General features: G+C 35.5%; 1 protein-coding gene across 1 annotated transcript; it reads right to left on the reverse strand.

Annotated features, from left to right (window-relative positions):
• Positions 1-1,485: 1,485 nt before the first annotated feature.
• LOC125874788 (N-terminal acetyltransferase A complex auxiliary subunit NAA15-like) lies at positions 1,486-19,623 on the reverse strand. Its single transcript, XM_049555817.1, has 26 exons — positions 19,383-19,623; positions 16,438-16,516; positions 15,924-16,006; positions 15,656-15,805; positions 14,779-14,894; positions 14,039-14,144; positions 13,222-13,293; positions 13,029-13,144; positions 12,503-12,635; positions 11,553-11,630; positions 11,418-11,471; positions 11,247-11,317; positions 10,219-10,273; positions 10,024-10,119; positions 9,150-9,278; positions 8,934-9,016; positions 8,620-8,850; positions 8,209-8,341; positions 8,024-8,131; positions 6,370-6,501; positions 6,018-6,074; positions 5,751-5,848; positions 5,574-5,632; positions 5,365-5,476; positions 5,149-5,249; positions 1,486-2,234 (listed from the first exon to the last, which is right to left on the reverse strand). The coding sequence occupies exons 1-26, from the start codon at positions 19,431-19,433 to the stop codon at positions 2,026-2,028; spliced, it is 2,712 nt and encodes a 903-aa protein (XP_049411774.1). The 5' UTR covers positions 19,434-19,623; the 3' UTR covers positions 1,486-2,025.
• Positions 19,624-20,005: the final 382 nt, after the last annotated feature.

Raw genomic sequence — 20,005 nt, forward strand, 5'->3', positions numbered from 1 at the left:
TATATCTAGACTAGACTAGGTTATTTGTCCTACAATTCAAGTTTTGTAGTTTTGCTTCTTTTACTTACTTTTATAGGTAGAATATTGCTATAGAAATGTAATTAAAATCTAACATGAAAAAATGATTTTGAAGAAAATCATATTATTATAGTGAAATGTTATTATAACAAAATGATAATTATAATGAGGCTCAACTATGTGTAATTCATATGTAAAAATTTATTTAAACCCTTTTATAAATATTGGAGGTTTAATAAGTGAACATTTGATATTTGTCAACAGAAAACATGCCATGTGATCTTTCCCTTTGAAGGGCTCACTTAATTTATATGCATATATGAAATAAATATATACTCCCATTAAAATTGTGTAATTATTTCAAGTTAAGGTCCAGAGTATAGACTATAGACTTACAGGATCAAGTGGGAACTTGACAGGTCTCAGAGCTATTGCGCTTTCAAAAAGCAGCGTCCACCTGCACTTTGTATATAACTGAAAGCTTAACGTAATCAATATAGATGGTCTAATTCCACCCGAATTAAGGATGTGCTTGATAAGAAAGAAAAATATCACGGAACATATCGATTAATTGAACATTTTTTATTTATGTGATTGAACACCAAATTTAAAAGGAAGATTTAGATTGAACACCGAATTTAAAAGGAAGATTTATGTGACTGCGAAGATTAAAACTAATTGTCAAAAATATTTGTGTGATACTAAATTATTTTTTTGTGAGTATTTTTTGAAAGTTTAAGATTAAATTATTTTAAATATATAAATATATTATTCTTTTCAAGACAAACTAAACGAAAATTAAGTTTTGAACTTGCAGTTTTAACAAACAAAAAAATCAAATTTCAAATTTGCCCGTAGAGATTTTTCTTTGTTCTTTTCGTTCCAATCTTCAGCTAGAGATGGGTGATAGATATAGAGGTAATGTTTCTCTAGTTTGGCCTTGATAGACGCTAGAGTAAATTCAATTTTTCGATTCAATTACTAATTTTCCAATTCCAACCACCTGAAGACGGAACAATGAACATTGTCAAACCCTTACTCATTTCTTAGAGTCAAGTGACTTTCCACTCCTCTGAGACAATTCATTCCTCTAGATTGTGGGTATTAATTATCATTTTCACTAGAAAGCAGGTTGAAGAAAAAAACATAGGGTAAATATTAATTGACTACGAAGTCACTTGAGAGATGATTAAAAAGTAGTCTTATGTCTCCATTAGTAACATAGACATAGCATTTAATCATTCTTTATATCATACATATGAATTCTCAGGTAAGCACATTTTTGTGGGGTACTAGATATGACGTTACATTTCACTTTTCATGCTCATTTTTCACGTTTTTCCACTTTAGAAATATGCTGGCAACACAACTCATGCAGAAAAAGGAAAAAGAGGGCTAGGACCAGGCTAGGGAAACAAAAAAAGAAACTAAGGTCCAATTAAAGCTAGCATAGACAGACGAATCGACTGGTCTAATAAATCATGGTAAGTCATCCCAGCAACTCAAATCAATTTGTAAGTTTCTCCGAGTACTATCACAAAAATCTTCACATACTGTGTTTGTACATTAAATAATGCTTGACAAAACTGAATAATACACAAGCCTTCACGGTCGTCTAGCTTGGCATATTGTTCTATGCTAGTGGTATACAAGATCCAGACCTGAAAGACTTCTGGAGAGCTCACTTCGATCTCTAAGTTGTTGAAACCGAGTTGCACTAGCCCAAGAAACTCTTTTTCTGGTATCTGACCAAACCCTGAGAAACCAGACAATGCTATATCATCATAACAATACCAGATCAAATATACACAGAAGCCAAGAAATTGAATCCAGGGGTGGAGAACTGCTGTAAAAGGAAGTCTGTCTGAAAGCAAGAAATCATCAGATGTCTCACACCCATTTGAACCTTCCCATTGGTGTACGAGTACATTCGGAGGTTAAAAATGCAGTTTCAATTAGCTTCTCCAGTACTCTTGTCGACAATTTACTTCAGCATGAAATATACAATTAGATATGTAGATCCTTCAGCGTGTCCAGCTTATCTAATCTCCCATTTGATGAAAGCAGAGCAGAATTTTCACCAGCATTCAAGTTGACAACTCCATTTTCAGGGGTTTTCTGTGTCTGATGGTTAGCCGAACTTGTAGCAACTGAGCTACGAGTACCTTCAAAATAAGTTGAGAATGGGAAGAACTCGGCGCAGCGCAATTTCCATCCTACACGAGCGTGCCAAACACATCATTCTCCAGAGAATTATCAAGTATAATTCAGTCAAAGACAAAAGGATTTTGAGTCTCTATTTTGCCAAAAGTTGCCAGCACATATGTACAAGTAACATAACTGAAGGTTTTTCTTTTCTTTTGAAGTAATAAGCAAGCACTTAACTGCAGCAATAGTGTAGAATAAAGGCCCGAAGAAGTAGCGACTACAGCTAAAAGTCATTTCCTGTAGGTGTCACACTAAATAGGAATGGGGTGTCTACCTATTTTTACCCATAAATAACCTACACTCAATCAAAGTAAAGACTTGAACAGACAATTTTACATTCAAAGATGTATATATTTGAAATGAACCACTTTGAGTGATTGGTCACTGCTTCCATTCTGGATGGACTCATCGGATTAACATTACAAGGTAAACAGTTTGTTGGATATACAACAAGTGTTCAATATAATAGCAAAATGCAGAAAATTGGGGGAAAAAAACATGTTCACAAAATGGGCCAGACAAATCCAATCAGAGGGAACTCAACAAACCGGAGGTAGAGCACATAATCAACTTCCTCGAAAAAGATGCACCACATCTTTTAAAAACCCTTTAGAAGTTTATTTCAATTGGATGTAACTTCAAGGAGATAAATCTAGTAGGGGTTTGCACAATTCAGTTTAAACCGAAAAAACATCTGAACTGAAAATTTTGTTACTCTCGATCAGTTTTAGGTTTGAATAAATCAGAGATCCAGTTCTCGATTTACTAAAAGAATAACCAATAAAACTGAAGTTTATATACTTAGATGCATTATATAATTAGTCTTGGGACTCATATGAATTGCTCGGAAGTTTTGGTAGTTAAGGACTTGTGAAGAGTCCCATTGGCCCTTTAAGGGATGGGCGGGTCTATTGATATGGATTGATCAAATCCTCACCTCTTGAGCTAGCTTTTGGGGTTGAATTAGGCCTAAGATCCATTTTTTAACATGGAATCAGAGCAGGACTCGTCCCAAATCTCACTTCCGATGGCCCCTATATGAAATTGTCTAGACTTGGGCGTGGTTGGGGTTGGGGGGATTGCAAACTCAACTAGGTTTGCTTCAAAATTGCAGCCTCCTCATCAAACTCCTTTGCATTCTATTTCTCCAACAGAAGTTACACCAGATTTCATGGGGACCTAAGTCACTAAACTCTATTGTCTGACCATACAGATGGACCGTAAAAATTCCACAATTTTGATTTAGTACAAGTAGAGTTGTCGGAAGAAACTTACCATTTCTAAAAATATAAAATATATTATTGGTGGCATCACTTCTTACCTGACTGTGGCAATGGCACAGTTCTTTGATTGAGCAGATTAATTAAAAGTCACACTTGGGACTTGGGAGGGGCTTATTGGTGGCTTCTTCCGGTATATTTCACGGCAACTCACAAAGGCTTTACGATGAACCACGACTCAAATATCTCCCAACGTAGTGCTCTGTGCTTGTGATGAGTACTGGCTCCATAGCTTTTATTGCTATCGTTCATGGCATGGGTAAGTTGCACATTTTCTTTTCCTTTTTTTTAATAAAGAGGGTAAGCTGTACTTATTTGCAGAGAGTCCTAAAGAATCTCATATCCTATTTGCTCAAAGCTGGTAGTTAAGATCAGATAACTGATTGGAGATAGTTTGTACAATGAAGAAGAACCAAACCGAAAATTTAATAACTGAAGTTAACCGAGATAATTTCAGTTCAGTTTCGGTTTGCATATTTGGAAAACCATACACCGATGACCAAACCAAACAAACCGAATGCCCACATAAACGAGGGTGGGGACAGAAGTGCAGTAATCTCGTCTTAAAATCTCTTAAATGTTTGTGATGCTAGAGAACACCACCAACACTGTGAGGAAACATGTTGTGGAATAATAATGAGAAATATGGATATGACCGGTCAACTGTTAAATGCTTATCACGTCAATGATGCACGTTCCAGACCAAAATTATGATTTCCATGCAGCAGAACATTAGTAGATGTGATTATGACCAGTTAGTGCTAAATTTCTATCACTTTGTTAAACCTGCTATTAATAGGGTCTATAGCCGCAGGAAGAAGGGTGAAAATAAGGCCTAAATGTATCTGTATTATTTATTAATTAGTATGTGTATGTATTTCTAGTAGTTACCGAGCAGTTTAGGTAGTTATTTTGTAATAAATAGTACTAGGAAGAAGAAAAGACAGTCAGTCTTTTCGGGTAGGATTTTTTCTGGCAGATTTGGAGGTTAAGGTTCCTCGAAATACCTTGGTTGTTAGGACTATTCTCTATTTGCTATTTGTAAGACTTATTCTGTGTGTTGGTGTTAGTAAATTACAGTTAGACAGTCAGTCTTTTGGGGTAGGATTTTTTCTGGCAGATTTGGAGGTTAAGGTTCCTCGAAATACCTTGGTTGTTAGGACTATTCTCTATTTGCTATTTGTAAGACTTATTCTGTGTGTTGGTGTTAGTAAATTACAGTTTAAGTGTTGTTCCTATTTCTGTATTGCATTTGAAAGTTTACAGATTTGTTGTTAGGAGAGTGGGTTCCTAACACACTTCAACGGTGCATATCCCATCTGACAGACGAAGGTGATAGGTGAATAGGAACAGACCAAAAAGGGAAACACCTCTGGGAAAAAATTAAAGAACAGGAACAGAACAAAAACACTCAACTTCTATAATTTAGCAGTTTGACATGAAGTGTATGGCTTTTTAAGCCACAAAGGTAATAGGTCACAAACTGAAACAAAATGAGGGGCTAATTTAGTTTAACCCCATTTAGATTGTAGAAATATGATATGTATACTTTCTTATCTTTTAACAGAAATAGAATAGCATGTATGATATATTGGTACCAAGAATCAGAACATCATGAGATGGCAAAGAGCAAAGCACTTACTTAATGCAGCATCATGGTCATTCAAGGTTTTCTCCAGGAGTTTATGCAATGAAATGCAGTCTTTCAATTTCCATGTCCTAACAGCTCCTTGAACTCCATCTCTAATTTGAAGAAGAGTTAAAACAGAACCCTTATAAGTTTTGATAACATATAGAGAGAGAGACATTATGAGCAATCTGCTAGACTGCTAATTGATTCATTAATACAAGTCCTTACATAGAAACAAGATCATTAACCCAGTCCTCAATTAACTTGACAGCCACAGCCTTCCTGGTTGGTTCCAGAACATACATCAACTCAGCCACTGCAGCCCTGTGCATCAATGATTCTGCACACGTACAACAACAAAGAAATCATACTTCTCTTGGGAACAAAAACTTGGACCAAATATGACAAATCCATTAAAATGACAATCGAAAATGGACCTTTATGCTTTTCAAGGAAAATGTTGTTTGCCTCAATTAGAGATTTCTCGTGCAACTGACTGAAATTGCCAACAGACACAAATAGGTACTCAGTCTAATAACAAGGATAAATCACTGTGTAATTAATCAATATCTAAAACATTGAAGATAGATGGAAAGTGGATGATTCAAGGAAACCTAAAGGTAGGTTGCTCGACTTCTAAGACACGCCACACAAGTTTTTCAGTTTCGGTGACTGGGGACGGCAATCCTCCTATTTTATGGAAGAATTTTATCTGCAAGAGATCACAATCTATATCAAGAAAGATGTATAGTCCTCAGAGTTTCAAAGAGTTCAGCAAGAATTTAAACCTGTGCAAAGAAACAGTTGACAAGGCCAACAAACATAATTTACACTACTACAGAAATTTTTTATTAAAAAGTCATGAAAAAAGATAAATATACCAAGCAGAGATGAGATTTTGGATTTTCTGCATCCAACCTCAGCAGATGTTTTACAGCCTGGAAAAGATAAAGATCAAAGAGAATGTTTATCAATGGTCATACAGAAAGAAAAGGATAACTCTCTTTTACAAGGAGAAAGAAAAGGAAAACTTTGATTCCTGATACATCAAAAGACAGATGATAATTAAACCAGAAAAAAAGAGAAGGATGGTAATTCAAGCAGTTGATCAAAATGCACTGGGACCAGTACCAATCCTAGATACACCATACAAAAAAGATATGTAAAATGGATAGAAATTGGAGCAGAAAGGAAGAGGATTTTTTCTTACTGTTGAATTATGAAGGAACATACCTGCAAGGCAAGCAAAATTTTCTGTTTCCTCATGTTTACTTCAAAGGACAGTAAATGTGTCTCCAAGCAATCAGATGAGTGCTTAAGTAGCAGCTTCAGGTACTTTGTAGCCTCGGCCAGGGGATCTTCAATCTGAAGTTTTCTCAATAAGAAAATTTCATACATCAATCAAAATAGGGAAAAAGGACAAATATACCAACGAACTATCGTAAATGGTATACAAATACCCTCCGTCATACTTTTCGGTCATTAGTACCCCTGCCATCCAAAAAGCAGAGCACATTTGCCCCTCGCTCTAACAGAAGAATATTTAGTGACACGTGGCACAATCCTACGACTCAACCCGGTTTGACCAATTAATTAACCCGAAAATTTAAAAACCCGCCCAATGACCCATTTAACCCACCCAATACCCCATTACCAACACAAATATTAACATATTTTCTGCACTAGACTCCTTCATAGAGGTATATTTTCCCCCAACTTCAATATACAGTGGCGAAGGAATAAACGCCGACAAACTGCATCAAATAAAAAAATTTAGAGAAACGTGGATCTGAAAAAACAAAAACAACTTCAAATCATGTCAAAAATTCATAAATTTTAGCTTATTAAATTTCCAGCTCAACAAAACTTACTGGAATGTCGAGAAAATCAGATGATTTCTTCAAATTTTTTCACAGATCTACGCATAATTTAATACAACAAAAATTTGAGCTTCAAAAAATCGATGGAAAACAAAGCATATCACAGGCCTAATAGTATACACTACTTTGTTATACCTCCATCATAACAAAATCATACTATACACAAATCAATTTTTCTAAACTAACTTGAGGTTCAACGGAGTCGGTCGACTAATTTTATCCAACACAAAAACAGTAAATTTGCAAAATCATAAGAGAAATTTACCTGAGAGAAGTGTAGGAAAAAGTATGGTTAATTTGAAGAGGATGATTCAAATAAAGAAGAGAGAAGAAATAAAGGGGAAAATTATTAACGAGAAGAATTGGGGATTTTTTTTTTAGATTTTTGGTTGGATTAGTTTGAGTGTGAGTGGGTTAAATGGGTCATTGGGCTTTTAAATTTTCGGGTTAATTAATTGGTCAAACCGGGTTGAGTCGTAGGATTGCGCCACGTGTCACTAAATATTCTTCTGTTAGAGTGAGGGGCAAATGTGCTCTACTTTTTGGACGGCAGGGGTACTAATGACCGGAAAGTATAACGGAGGGTATTTGTATACCATTTACAATAATTCGGGGGTATATTTGTCCTTTTTCCCATCAAAATATGCAAAATTTGGAAAAACCTCAGAATAATAAAATCCCTTTTCTCCCATTTATTGGACACACTTGTTTTTTTTTCTTTCTTGGAATAGACTCCAAATGTTTCACACGACCTCACAGACATAAGATGTTGACCACTCAAAGTTTCATGAACTAAATTTCCACCGGAAGTACAAATTCAAATCGTGATGGAGATATCCCTCGGCACACTAGACTCGATATATAATCAATTCCAGTGTCTTCTAGCATCACTAGGGTCATACATTACTACTTCTTGTAGCCAAATTGTGCATACATCATACAGGAGATTATGAAGTTCAAGCTCACCATACATACAAGATGTGAGAGAACGACAGACAAAATAATACCTGAACCAACTTTTCACCGTGTGGATCAGGATCTACAGGCTTCACCTGGCGCTTCCCTGATTTGACAACACTAGTGGTACTTGGTTCCTCAGTTTTGACTTCTGCATCCTAAAAGCACGCAAAAGACTAAGTTACTTCACGCTAAGTTAATTTTTCAAAAGCAATACAGAAGCAACTTCAAGTACTTTCTTAGCTCGGGCCTCTGCTTTCCTCAGTTTTTGCTTCAATTTCTTTTTCTGAGAGGGAGGCAACTTAGCCATCTCATCATGTTCTTCAGCTGCTGACTTTGGAGGACAATCATACAGCCTCAGGTAGCATCTGATTTACAAGAAAAAGAATGCCCGAGGAAACATAAAAATCTCCAGTCACAGAAACATTTGGTAAGCTAGCCGACAATCTAGGACAAAACATGGATATTAAGCAGAATTTTTCCAGTAATCGGATTAGCAAGTGTCTTTCCTAGAAAATAGTTCACAGGTTTAGACAGAGAATAGCAAACAAATTAGTAAAGGTTAATAATAGCAGAAAAGATTTAGAATACAAGGTTCCTGGAGATCTCAAACATTTTAATACTTTTAGCAAGTCAAAATAAATACCTGATAGCACCACTTGCTGCTTTGCGAAAATAAGCATGTGAATGGAGCCGATCTTGAAATTTCAGCATTTCAACATAGGCGCGTAGTGTCATTTTCCTTAAGCAATAAGAGTGAAAATCAAATTGATCCTCCGTGATATCTGCATAATGTTTTTCCACAGCCAGAAATTTCTTTAAGGCCCGCCCAAGCTCGCCTTGGCGCAGATAACTTTCCCCAGATGCCAGTTCATACCTTACCAAATTCATCAAAAATTTGCAGCTAAAAGGATCGCAAAACCAAGTAGATAATGATTTAAGTTCAGTGAAGAAACTTACCACATGCACTGCATATCGTAAAGGTTGTTCAGTTGATCCCCTTCTTTTGTGAATAATAAAGCTGTCTTTTCAGCTAAAGCCACCTTCAAAAAGATGTGCAGCGTAAGCCATAAAAAAATCAAAGGACAAATGTAGGATAATTCATAGGTACTGAAAATTACCAGCAAAGGTTAAAGATTTTATTAAAGATCAAAGAAAACAGACGAAGTTTTGTACCTGATCAGCCTGAAGCATACGCTTAACACATTCACTGTTAACATAGCGATCTGCAAGATCCATACACCTGGCTTCATCAGCCAATGAAGCAGAAGCTGATAAGTCACCACTATGCTTTAATATGCGGCTCTGTGTTGAAGAGAACCAAAGACAAGTTACATACATTATAAAAGTTATGATTAGACCAACATATGTTAAGTTCATTCAGGGACCAAGATTCATGTCCCCGGAAATATGATCATAAAATTTGAGAGACATGAAAAGAGTAGAAGATTCCTTGATAAACTAGCAATAGATAGTGTGTGCATTTGTCTTACCATGTCATGTCAAATGAGCAGGTACAAGATCGAACGGATTTTGATCAATGTAATACTTCTGCTAGTAAAGTTTGACAACCAAAGAAGATGGACAATAAATAAAAACATGCAAAATGATGATGAATCAATATCAGACATCGGAACACATGTAATTTTAGAAAGACCTCTATTGTTTGTTTAACATAGGTGGTGAGAAGTAGAAGCAGACTTATGATTAAAATAAAAATCAATCCCTCAACTACACCTCAATCCCCAACTAGTTGGGCCTGGGAAAATGATCCTCTATATCCATTCTCTATCTCCATTATAAAAAAACACACAATTTATGGTGCAAATTACAGATAATTTATTTTGACACGCTCCGATAGCAGCCTTTACTTTTCATCACATTTGAAAATTGGAAGTGCAGTTTCACAAGAAACATTTTCAGACAAGTAACTTAAGAACCAACAGGGATATTGTCAAATATCAAAGTCAATAAACAAATGGTAAAGGCAAAAGAAACGAATAATGAAAGATTCGCAAACATTCTGATATGGATAGATGAGCAAATATACCTTGACAGAGTATAAATCTATGACCGTAGGAGTATGTTCTATTGCCTCATCAATTTTTACAAGAGCAATGTCACACTGTCCACATCTGTCATAATGCTGCAGCAACAAATTTTTTCAGCAATTAGGAAGGTGAAAGGCGACGAAGAAAAAGACATGAAAGCCCTCAATATATATATCGAAGACATGTGAGCAAACCTGAGCCAAATAGAACAAAATCCACAGAAGTGTTGAAGGGGGTTCTTTTCCCTCACTGCAGAAGTGTATATTCGAACATCAAAACTTAGAAGTAAGAAAGGGAAAAAAATGAATCAAAGCCCACAGAAATCATAGTATCAAGGTAGGCACTGATTACACCTCATACAAATTATAAGACATCAATACCCTTAAGCTTACATCTCAATGGAATCCAAGAGCATCTAGGTTGATTGCTAATAGAGATTGAGATGATACAGGATTTAAAAAATAAAATAACAGGCGTGAAAAGGACAAATAGTAGCTCCTTAAAATTCCCTTCTTGACGTTATATTGACAAACAGACGGGCATCATCTGGTTAAATAAGAAATCAGATTTGGTGTGGAACTTTTATAATTGTTTTTGAGAATGAAATATGTAGATAATCATTGACTACATGAATTACGTTGTTCTGTTGTGGAACCTCCATAATGAAACAAGCAACTTTATCATGAGAATCACCTTGGGTATGGTGATTGAAGTTTAAAACAAACAAAATAACACACAAATGACTACATATACGGAAACATAAATATTATCTCTCAGCCTCAAACTAGCAAAATACAAATTTATTTCTTACAGAAACTCTGTAAAATAAAAAAAGTAACCTGAATGTACCTGGTAATAGAAACCTAAGACCTACGTTGCTCGGACTCCCCAAAAATGTTACTGCACCCGAGTTAGATCCTCCTAAAATGCACAACTTTAAGGATCCAACAAGCACCCAGTGACATTTTTGAAGAGTCCGAGCAACAAAGCCTAAGACTAGTAACTGTCGAAATCTGAAGTGGCCTCAAGAAGGTCAAGATAGTGAAAGAAGAAAATCAAATGAGATCTTCTTACTGATCTAACATAATAAAGGGGGGCAAAATAAATAATAAATCAGCTCACGACTGAGGACTGCTAAAGTTTGCCCAATGGTTTGTTAAGCCTAATTGTGAAAGTGACACAATAAGTGTATCATGAATCAAAAGTAGAAGAATTCACTAACCTCTCGGGATATCCACCAGTACTCTTAATTGATTTCTCCAGCCTCAGAACCAATTCCCCTAGAATATTGGCCTGTAAAACATATGCAAATAATTACAAACACCACAAATATGCGGGAAAGTAATAAACCCGTGCAATCTGCTATGGTACATGAAGGAACATTTGAGCTGACCTTGCCAGGGTGATTGTACAGTGGATAAAGATCAGAAAACAAAGAAGGAACACCCTAGATATTCATCACCATGAAAACATGTCAGCTTAGCTCAAAAGACCAAGGAAACCAGAAAGGGTGTTGGCATATAAGTACTTTTGTTAGAAGAGGTCGAATATAGTTCTCGGCCGCTTCCCGAAACTTGTCGTCTTTAAGAAAATCAAGTGGAATTCTCTGAAAGGGAAAAGAAAACAAAGTTCACTATGGATAATTATCATATTTCCGCAAGATAGCAAAAGGTAAAAGAATTGTGATACAACAACAACAACAAACCCAATGAAATCCCACAAAGTGGGTCTGGGTGGGTAGAGTGTACGCAGGCCTTACCACTACCTCTGCGAGGTAGAGAGGCTGCTTCCGAAAGAATGGTGATAGATAAGTAATAAAATGTTTACATTTCAAGTCATTGAAGACAGCTTGTACTTTTAGCATTTAAGAGAATGAAAAGTCAATTCCCCCCAGGGCTTCGTTCTAGTGGCAAAGGATGAGGGAGTTGTGACTTAGGTCACAGGTTTGAGCCCCCCTGCCATATGAACTAAGCTTGTTATGTAAGTGGAGAAGCACAGAGGAACATGCCCATTATCCCTGAGTTTTAAAGGTTGTGGTTGGTCCTAAGGGTTGGCCCCTGATGTTTTTTTTAAAAAAAAAATAAGAATTAAGTCAACTCTATCAAGAGAGATTGTAGCCTATACTTAAACCATAGTAAGGTCCAGAAAGACAACAACGCAAGGTAACTAAATCAGCCATGTAAAATTACAGTACTTCGCTAAAGGCAGATAATTATGGAATTTCCTGAAAACAAATCAACAGGATATGGGTAAGAAAGATAGCCACTGCCCAACACCAATTCAAACCTGTGTTGCTCAGACTCTTCCAAAATATCAACCGGTGCATGTCAGATTCTCCAAAAGTAGTGTATTTTTGGAGAATCCGACACGAGTGCAACATCGGAAGTGCAGAGTCCGCGCAACTTAGATTCAAACATTATTGAGCAGAGTTAGACAGCCATTATCCCTTGATAGTAGGCAGGATAAAGCACACATTACCTTTACAGCAGATGATCTATTATATTGCTGAGCAAGTGACTTGTACAAAGCTTCGAGCCTATCAATTTCATCAGAACTATACTGTCCGTTTTCAGAATATAGTCCCAGGCATCTTTGTAACCCCTCATAGTATCTGAAAGTTAGAGAGAGTATATATTACATGTATAGTTAGTACTTCAGCTTTGAACAAAAACTAGCTAGCATATCCATTCACAGTTAAGAGATAGCACACAACAACAACAAAACATGCATGTGATTAAGCACTGGGTATGTTGTTGTTGATCTTTTTTTTGGGGGGGAGGAATTACCAAGGAACGATCTTTTTTGTTGAGAAGGAATTACCAAGGAAATATCTTTTTTATTGACAAGGAATTACCAAAGAACGATTTAATCTTAGTATAATAGAAAAGATAGATATGCACATATAGAAAATTATAGTTTAACTGTAAAAATTATCTTTATTATATGAAGGCATCATCTAAACATTCCAGTAATTTTTGACAAACGAACTAAGATAATAGTGCACCTGTAATTGTCAGGATTCATTGACAGAAGCACTCTGAACAATCTTTCACCTTCTTCAAAGCGGTGAAGCTTCAAAAGAAGCGAAACCTCTTGCTCCTTGTAGCCCAATTTGTCAAACTATAGTGACATAATAAAATCAACATCCAGGAGTAAACTCAAACAAATTTCCGTAGGATTGCATTATATGAACTTACAATCTTAGACTCTCTCTTGTGCAACTCTTCAAGGGCCTTCTCAAGAAAACCACATTCCTCTAACAGAGAGACCTGAAACAGTTTATAACCGGGTGAAATTGAAGTTTTCAGAACAAAATAATACAATTCTCCAGGCATTGATAACACAATGCTCCAAAAACAGAATTATTCATCGGGCTAACTTGCTAGTTGTATAAATCACAACATAAAGAAGCAATTTGTTTCACATATTTAAAAGATGAAAAACAAATATTTTTTTTGTTGAGAGAAGGCCACTGAAGCCTCGTCCAAACAGGCATAACCTGATAGCAACTAGTTCAAACACATATTCTTATCACTTATATACTCAAGCAGGAAACTTCAAATCAGAAAGCTCTTAGAAAAGTAGATCTGTGTCGGTGGTTAAGCAACTAAATCATTTTGCATGTTTGAATTCATAGCTACCCATAGCAGCTTTCATCCAACTAAATCAACTATGTATCGCAGAATCATGCTTTCTGAATGTGTTGCTAAACCAGCACTACAATGTGCCAAATAAAAAGAGCCAGATGGGTTTGTTGCAAGAAAAAACTTCAGTATGCTGACAGTATGGCCATGGAAAGAAGCATCTCCAAAAACATTCCAGTTCATTTGGGCAGTAGTAAAATAAAAAAAAATGAGTATTACTAGAAATTTCAACCATCCAAGTACAAAAACCTAAATGGGCATCAGGCAGCAGAATGGTACCAGTATATGTCACTGCACTCACCTCAAATAAATGAAAATTTAAAACAGAACAATAAAATATTCTGAAGCATGCATAAATATTCCCTGTTACCTTGTATAGAAGCATCTCCCCATGTTCACAACGTTCATTTTCTGGAGGATAATCATCTTCGAGAGTCCCTTCATATGCCTCAAGGATATCAACAGCTTTTGACCCACTAACATACAAGAAGGTGAAATGCAGATTGATGTTTGAAGTCGATGTTGTGAATTATAAAAAGAAAAAAAAATTATTCAAACGATCTTAAAGAGTAAATGATTTGGTAATATAATGTTGGAATTAGTCAACCTAATATGTTCTTGGAAGTATATTATCATATATGTTATAAAAAAAAAAAGGACAAAAAACTGAATAAAATGAAAAACCCAACAAAACCAAAGCGATGACAAATGACTTAATTGGTTTGGTTTGTTTCCAACATTTGTATAACCAACTTAATTGGTTTGGTTTTCTTTTAGAGAAAAACTGACCCAAACTGAACTGTGAACACCCCTACCCACAATCACTGTAGGAAAAAAACAGAGAAAGACAAGAACTAAAGAGTCAGATCAACTGCCAAGCCAGTCATACTTTATTCACATGCAAACCAAATCAAATTCCCCAATATGGACATCCAATATCTTATACACAGAAACACCATGGAATGCAGAAGTTCTTCAACTCCTCAACTAGATTTCTATCAGGCATCAAAAACAGATAATCAGCATTCAGCAGGAGAGAAAGTACTAGCTATTTCGAAACACACATCTACCAATTGTACTAGCTATTTCGACAATAGTAGAGCAAGTTACTTGGAGTTTAAATGATGAGAAACAGCAAAGCCAATCCAATTCATGCGATGATTTGGCTTCAGAGTGAGCAATTGCTGTCTCGTTTCAACGAAACCTGACAAGTCACGCATTTGTGCCTGCAGAAAATATTTACCAACCCATAAGTTTGGACAGAGAAGAAAAGCACGCTAAAAAATGAAAAGGAAACACAATGAGAATGACAAAGGTAAAATAACAGAGCTGCTCATTTTACAAGATAAGCTTTTGGCCACCACTCTACGAAATTCTTAGATGTTAATCATGTAAGAATCAATTGCATAGAAATTCATGATACCAAGCACCTGGAGCAATTAAAGGAGACATTCCAACAACATAGGAGGAACCTTTAACACCCAGATTGCACCTTAACTTAGAATGTCATAAATTACTGGGATCATCAGAACATAAAAAAGAAGTCTTAAGGCAGCGATCAAAGAGAATAAACCACACGAATGTCACATGAAATACAGTCCAACTTTAAGCTCGGAAACAAGAAAAAGGAGTTGCAGGAATGCCACAGACATGACAATTTTACAAGCATAAGCAACCCACTTATTCACTCACATCAGTAAAGGGTGTACAGTGACAGTATCATCCAATACTCCATATACACGTGAGAAACGAGGCATAGCGATGAATGAATAACTCTTCTGACATGAAAGTTTCTTAAGTAATTTGGCAACTCACTCATTAAGGAGCAGCTCTTTAACAACAGTTTAATAGACATGATTGAGACGCAGCACAACTTTAATCTTTAGCAACCCATTATGAGGCTTATACTGATGAGCCTAAATGCAGAACAGTTTAAGTGCAGCAAACACTCAGTAAAGGAAGAAGAATGTTATTAAAAGAGTCACACCTGTAAAAGGGATAGGTCACGTAATATCTCAATGTTGTCAGGATCGATTCTAAGGGCATTGCGATAGCACTTAATTGCTTCTCGGTACTCTCTATCTGATCGGTATAGGAGCCCATAAACATGCCAACAAACATGACTCTTAAGGTCATTCTGCAAAGAGAGAAGCATAGTTAACACTGTTATACATAAAAAAAATTTAAAAAAAGGACAATAGAAGTTAAAACACAAGGAGCTTTTCATTCCTAAGAGGAAAATGAATGAACTCCACCTTCAATCCAAGCCGGACAAGTTCATATGCTTCTGATTTGCGGTCCACACAATTCAGTGTTAATCCTTTCATTGCTAGCGTTTCTGTAACCAGATCATTAAGTAAAATGGCAGCATAATAACTAAGAACGCCCCGGAAGGAAAGAACAGTCATTAAGATACAAAACAACTAGTGCTACTTTACTCAAGCTCAATCTCAATTACTTCACATCCAGCAGAAAACATGGTCTGGAAGTGAGAGCTTGAACTACTGATTAGAAGATTCAATGAAAAATTTACAGTCGGCATGTCTGATAAAAGACATAAAAAAATCTGCTAGCATGCATATTGCCTACTGTTCATATAAATATTGTTATCCGTCATACTTATCATGGAAAAGTAAAGGTGCCGTCCTTCATCTATTTACAGATTACAAATTAACTTCTCAAGGACCGATCATGAATGGAATAATCATGAACAAGGAGCTCAAATTTTTGACTTCTAATCAAATGTGCACCTAGTAGAATTGAATTTACCTCCATGGTCAGGAAATTTCTTGAGAATAGTGTCAGCAGCTTTCAAGCCTTTCTTATACTGCTTTGTCTCATATGATTTCTGCAACAATTAAGAAATCCGGCTCAACATTAGACATACTTAAGCCAACAATAATCAAGAAATTAGAAAGAGAATAAACAAGAGGAGGAGTGGATGTCATATGTACTCCAGTCATAATGAATTAACTGGAATATTTCATGTTAAATAGTCATATAATCTACTCCTCTGTGACTTACTTTTCTTTTTAGTCGGTCCCAAAAAGATGACACATTTCTATATTAAGTAACAATTTAACTTTAAAATGTCTATTTTACCCTTAATGAAATGATTTATAGCCACACAAATTTCTATCATTCATTTTAGACCACAAGCTTTAAAAGTCTTCCTTTCTTTCTTAAACTCCGTGCCGAGTCAAACTACCTCACATAAAATGGAACGGAGGGAGTAGTACAAAAAGGATTATATGTCATATTTTACTAAAAAGAATGCCTGGATTCAGGATACGAGAAAAAACATCTAAGTGTTGGCGTGAATTCTGTTTTGATAAATAAACATGAAGTTTTTTTAATCAAAAGTAGCACAATGCTTGTGGTATGAAATTACAACATGAACCTTGCAAAAAATCAGTTCCTGTCTAGACTTTGGTAGGCTGCCTACATCATATACATTTTGCATTGCACCCCAAAAATACCTAAAGAGAAAAACTAATAGTACAAATATGAAGTGAAGTACCTTCAATCACAAAAGGAAGTATGAGATAAAGCACCCAGCTTTCGGCATGAATTTTTTTAGTTTGGTAGGTAAAATAAAAAGGTTTATTGATCAAAACTCAAAATTAGCACTAAGCTTGTGCTATGAAATGACCACAGAAACCCTCACAAAAAATCTGTTCCTATCTAGACTAACATGTGAGGCAAAGAATAACTCTCATATGCTATCCATGTCACATACATTGCATTTTACACCAAAATGTCAAAAGAGAAAGCTAGTAGATTTTAGCTTGAGTATGTTCTCCTGTACTCTTTTGAAACATTAGTGATTACCCTTCCTTCCAAAATTACTCACCACATACAAGCAGATAATTTCTCCTTTTTCTGATTTTCCGGGTGAATTTGGACAAGGATTCCTCAATTTTTGAAAATAAAATTATTTCAATAAGGATAAATAATGTAACAAATAATTGATAATAACCTTTTGCAAGAAAATTACATGCAAAAGTGCTATTAGTCAAATTTGAAAAGGTTTGATATCATCGTTTTTTCTCGTTAGTTTAGAAAAGGTTGGTGTTGTCAATATAAATCCTCTATATGTTTGTGAAATGTATAAATGCTCCATATATTCAGCTATATTCTAACTCAAGTCAATCCAATACTGGTAATTAATATGTTTTTAGGGGTTCTCCAAAACTAGGAGTTCACTTAATATCAAACTTATATCTGCCCACGCCTAATGGTAAAAGTATCAACACAACCCTAACATATTGTCATCGCTTGTATGGGCCTTTGCTTCATGGCCTCTTTTCTTTTTGATAATCGTGGTGTCTAGGCCAGCTTCCTTGCACCTTGACTAGTTCCACAAGTTACTGCCACCACCCACCAGCAACAGGTAACTTCGTCCATCAAGGCCGGAATAGATGGGAAGAAATTACCTGGTGTTATTGTCTCTGCTAAGATTTGAACCTGAGGTTTCATGGTTCTTAACTCACTTCATTGACCACTAACAAGAATATAGATCTTAGCTAAGAATATTTTAGACTTCATTATCTTTGCTTCATAACGTTGTATTCTTAGCTAAGTCTTAGAGATTGTAGGTCTCATAATACAAATCTTCCGTAATAACTTCCCTCCAATGTGATATTTAGGTTTACTTTGTTGCCTTTCAACAACTCCAATCCATCATATTGTTGCATCTACTAATTGGTACATTTCGGACTCTATGTCAGACATGGGTAAACCATCTCAATCGATCTTCTATTATTTCTCTAGGTGTGATTTGCACCTTCTATCTTGTATTATAGATCTTTTAGGCTCATTGTAAGTAGCCTAGATTCCTATTAACAATATTTTGGAGGTCTCCAGCATGTCCTTAATGCTGAAACTACAACGTTACCAATTTCAAAAAATAAAATTATGAAAAAAAAAAATTGTAGTGTTCGTGCACATGTTACATTTTCACTAATTTTATAATTTTCTTGAATTTTCTGTAGTTTAATTTTATTTATCTTTTTGTAGTTATATACTTTTTTATAATTTATAAATTATTAGGCTTACACATCATGCCTTGGAGTTTATGCCTTGCAATGTATCATGTAAAATGTCCCACCGCCCGCCCTTTAAAAACACTATCTGAGCTTTGCTAATCCCCCTCTTTTTTTGGTAGTAACTTCATATGACACTTTTTTTCACAAGCTCTGTCAAACACCACACCATACTTATGGTTCTAGTCCGTTAGACACACCTAAAACTTCAATCTTTTACTTTCTTATTGCAACTTATCAATTCTTGGAGAGATAAAGGAGGAGGATTTCGATAGATTAAAACTGAAGTCTTGAAATAGACTATTTATCATTATTCCTTATAATGATGACATGACAATCCAGCCACAAAAGTATTTTGGACCATGATTATATATTAGTTCAGCACAAAATCATCTGAATTCACGATTGTACTACAATTCTTAAATTCGCATTGCAACGGAAACGCCTCTAGCCTGTCCAAATTCATAATTTCATAAACAACTTAACAGATAAAATTCATGCAACCAATATAGTACCGTACAATCGTCACTGAAGTAATTTAACATAAAATACAGGCTATTAACTGGCATGAATACAAAGTAATTGAATAAAGTGAACACGAGCCAAAAAAAAAAACGAAACTCCATTGAAAAAGAATTATTGTTTTTTTGAGAGAAACGAAGAACTTACAACGATGAGTTTGAAGAGGTTGGCCTCTTTGGCAGGAAGCGAAGCCCCCATTTTTGAATAGCGAAGGTTCTAGAGAGAGAAAGAGGAAGGAGATTCCAGGTAGTGAGACAGTGAATGGGAAAAGATACAGCGGAGATGGTGGCGTTTATCTGCTGCAACCCTACTGAGATATAGTCAAGTTGAAGCTTTCGGGCTGGGGAGTCCGCAGGGGTATTTGAGTAATTGCGTAATTTGGTTACATTCGTGGGGAATTTACGATTTTATTACGTTAGTTAGTTCCTAATAAGGTTAGGTGGAAGAAGGAAGAAAAAAGTTGCAAAAAATTAGTAAATTAGGTAGGCCTTTTGACATGGATGTAGTGCTTATTTGAGAGAAAAAAAAAGATGTAATAGTTTGAACTTTGAAGTTGAAGTTGTGTTTACATTACATTTGAAAAAACTGATATTTAATGGATGAAAAAAAGACCATTTGAAAAATTAACTTTTACGGCTAATCAAACAATGTTTTTCAAAAATATTTTAAGAAAAAAAAAACGCATGTCCAAATGAGCCCATAAAATTTATTTGGAATAGTCTTCCACAACTCTCGAATGGTCTCAATTTCAACATGTTTAATGTGATTTT

Source organism: Solanum stenotomum, chromosome 8, assembly GCF_019186545.1.
Source record: "Solanum stenotomum isolate F172 chromosome 8, ASM1918654v1, whole genome shotgun sequence".
Lineage (NCBI taxonomy): Eukaryota > Viridiplantae > Streptophyta > Magnoliopsida > Solanales > Solanaceae > Solanum > Solanum stenotomum.

Excerpts from the sequence above, each read along its gene's own strand:
- LOC125874788 (XM_049555817.1), bottom strand. The coding sequence starts at position 19,433 with ATGGGGGCTTCGCTTCCTGCCAAAGAGGCCAACCTCTTCAAACTCATC. Across the intron at positions 11,631-12,502 it reads ATAGATCATCTGCTGTAAAG|AGAATTCCACTTGATTTTCT; the intron begins GTAATGTGTGCT and ends TTTCCCTTTCAG. Across the intron at positions 8,342-8,619 it reads GCAGCAAGTGGTGCTATCAG|ATGCTACCTGAGGCTGTATG; the intron begins GTATTTATTTTG and ends CTTGTAAATCAG.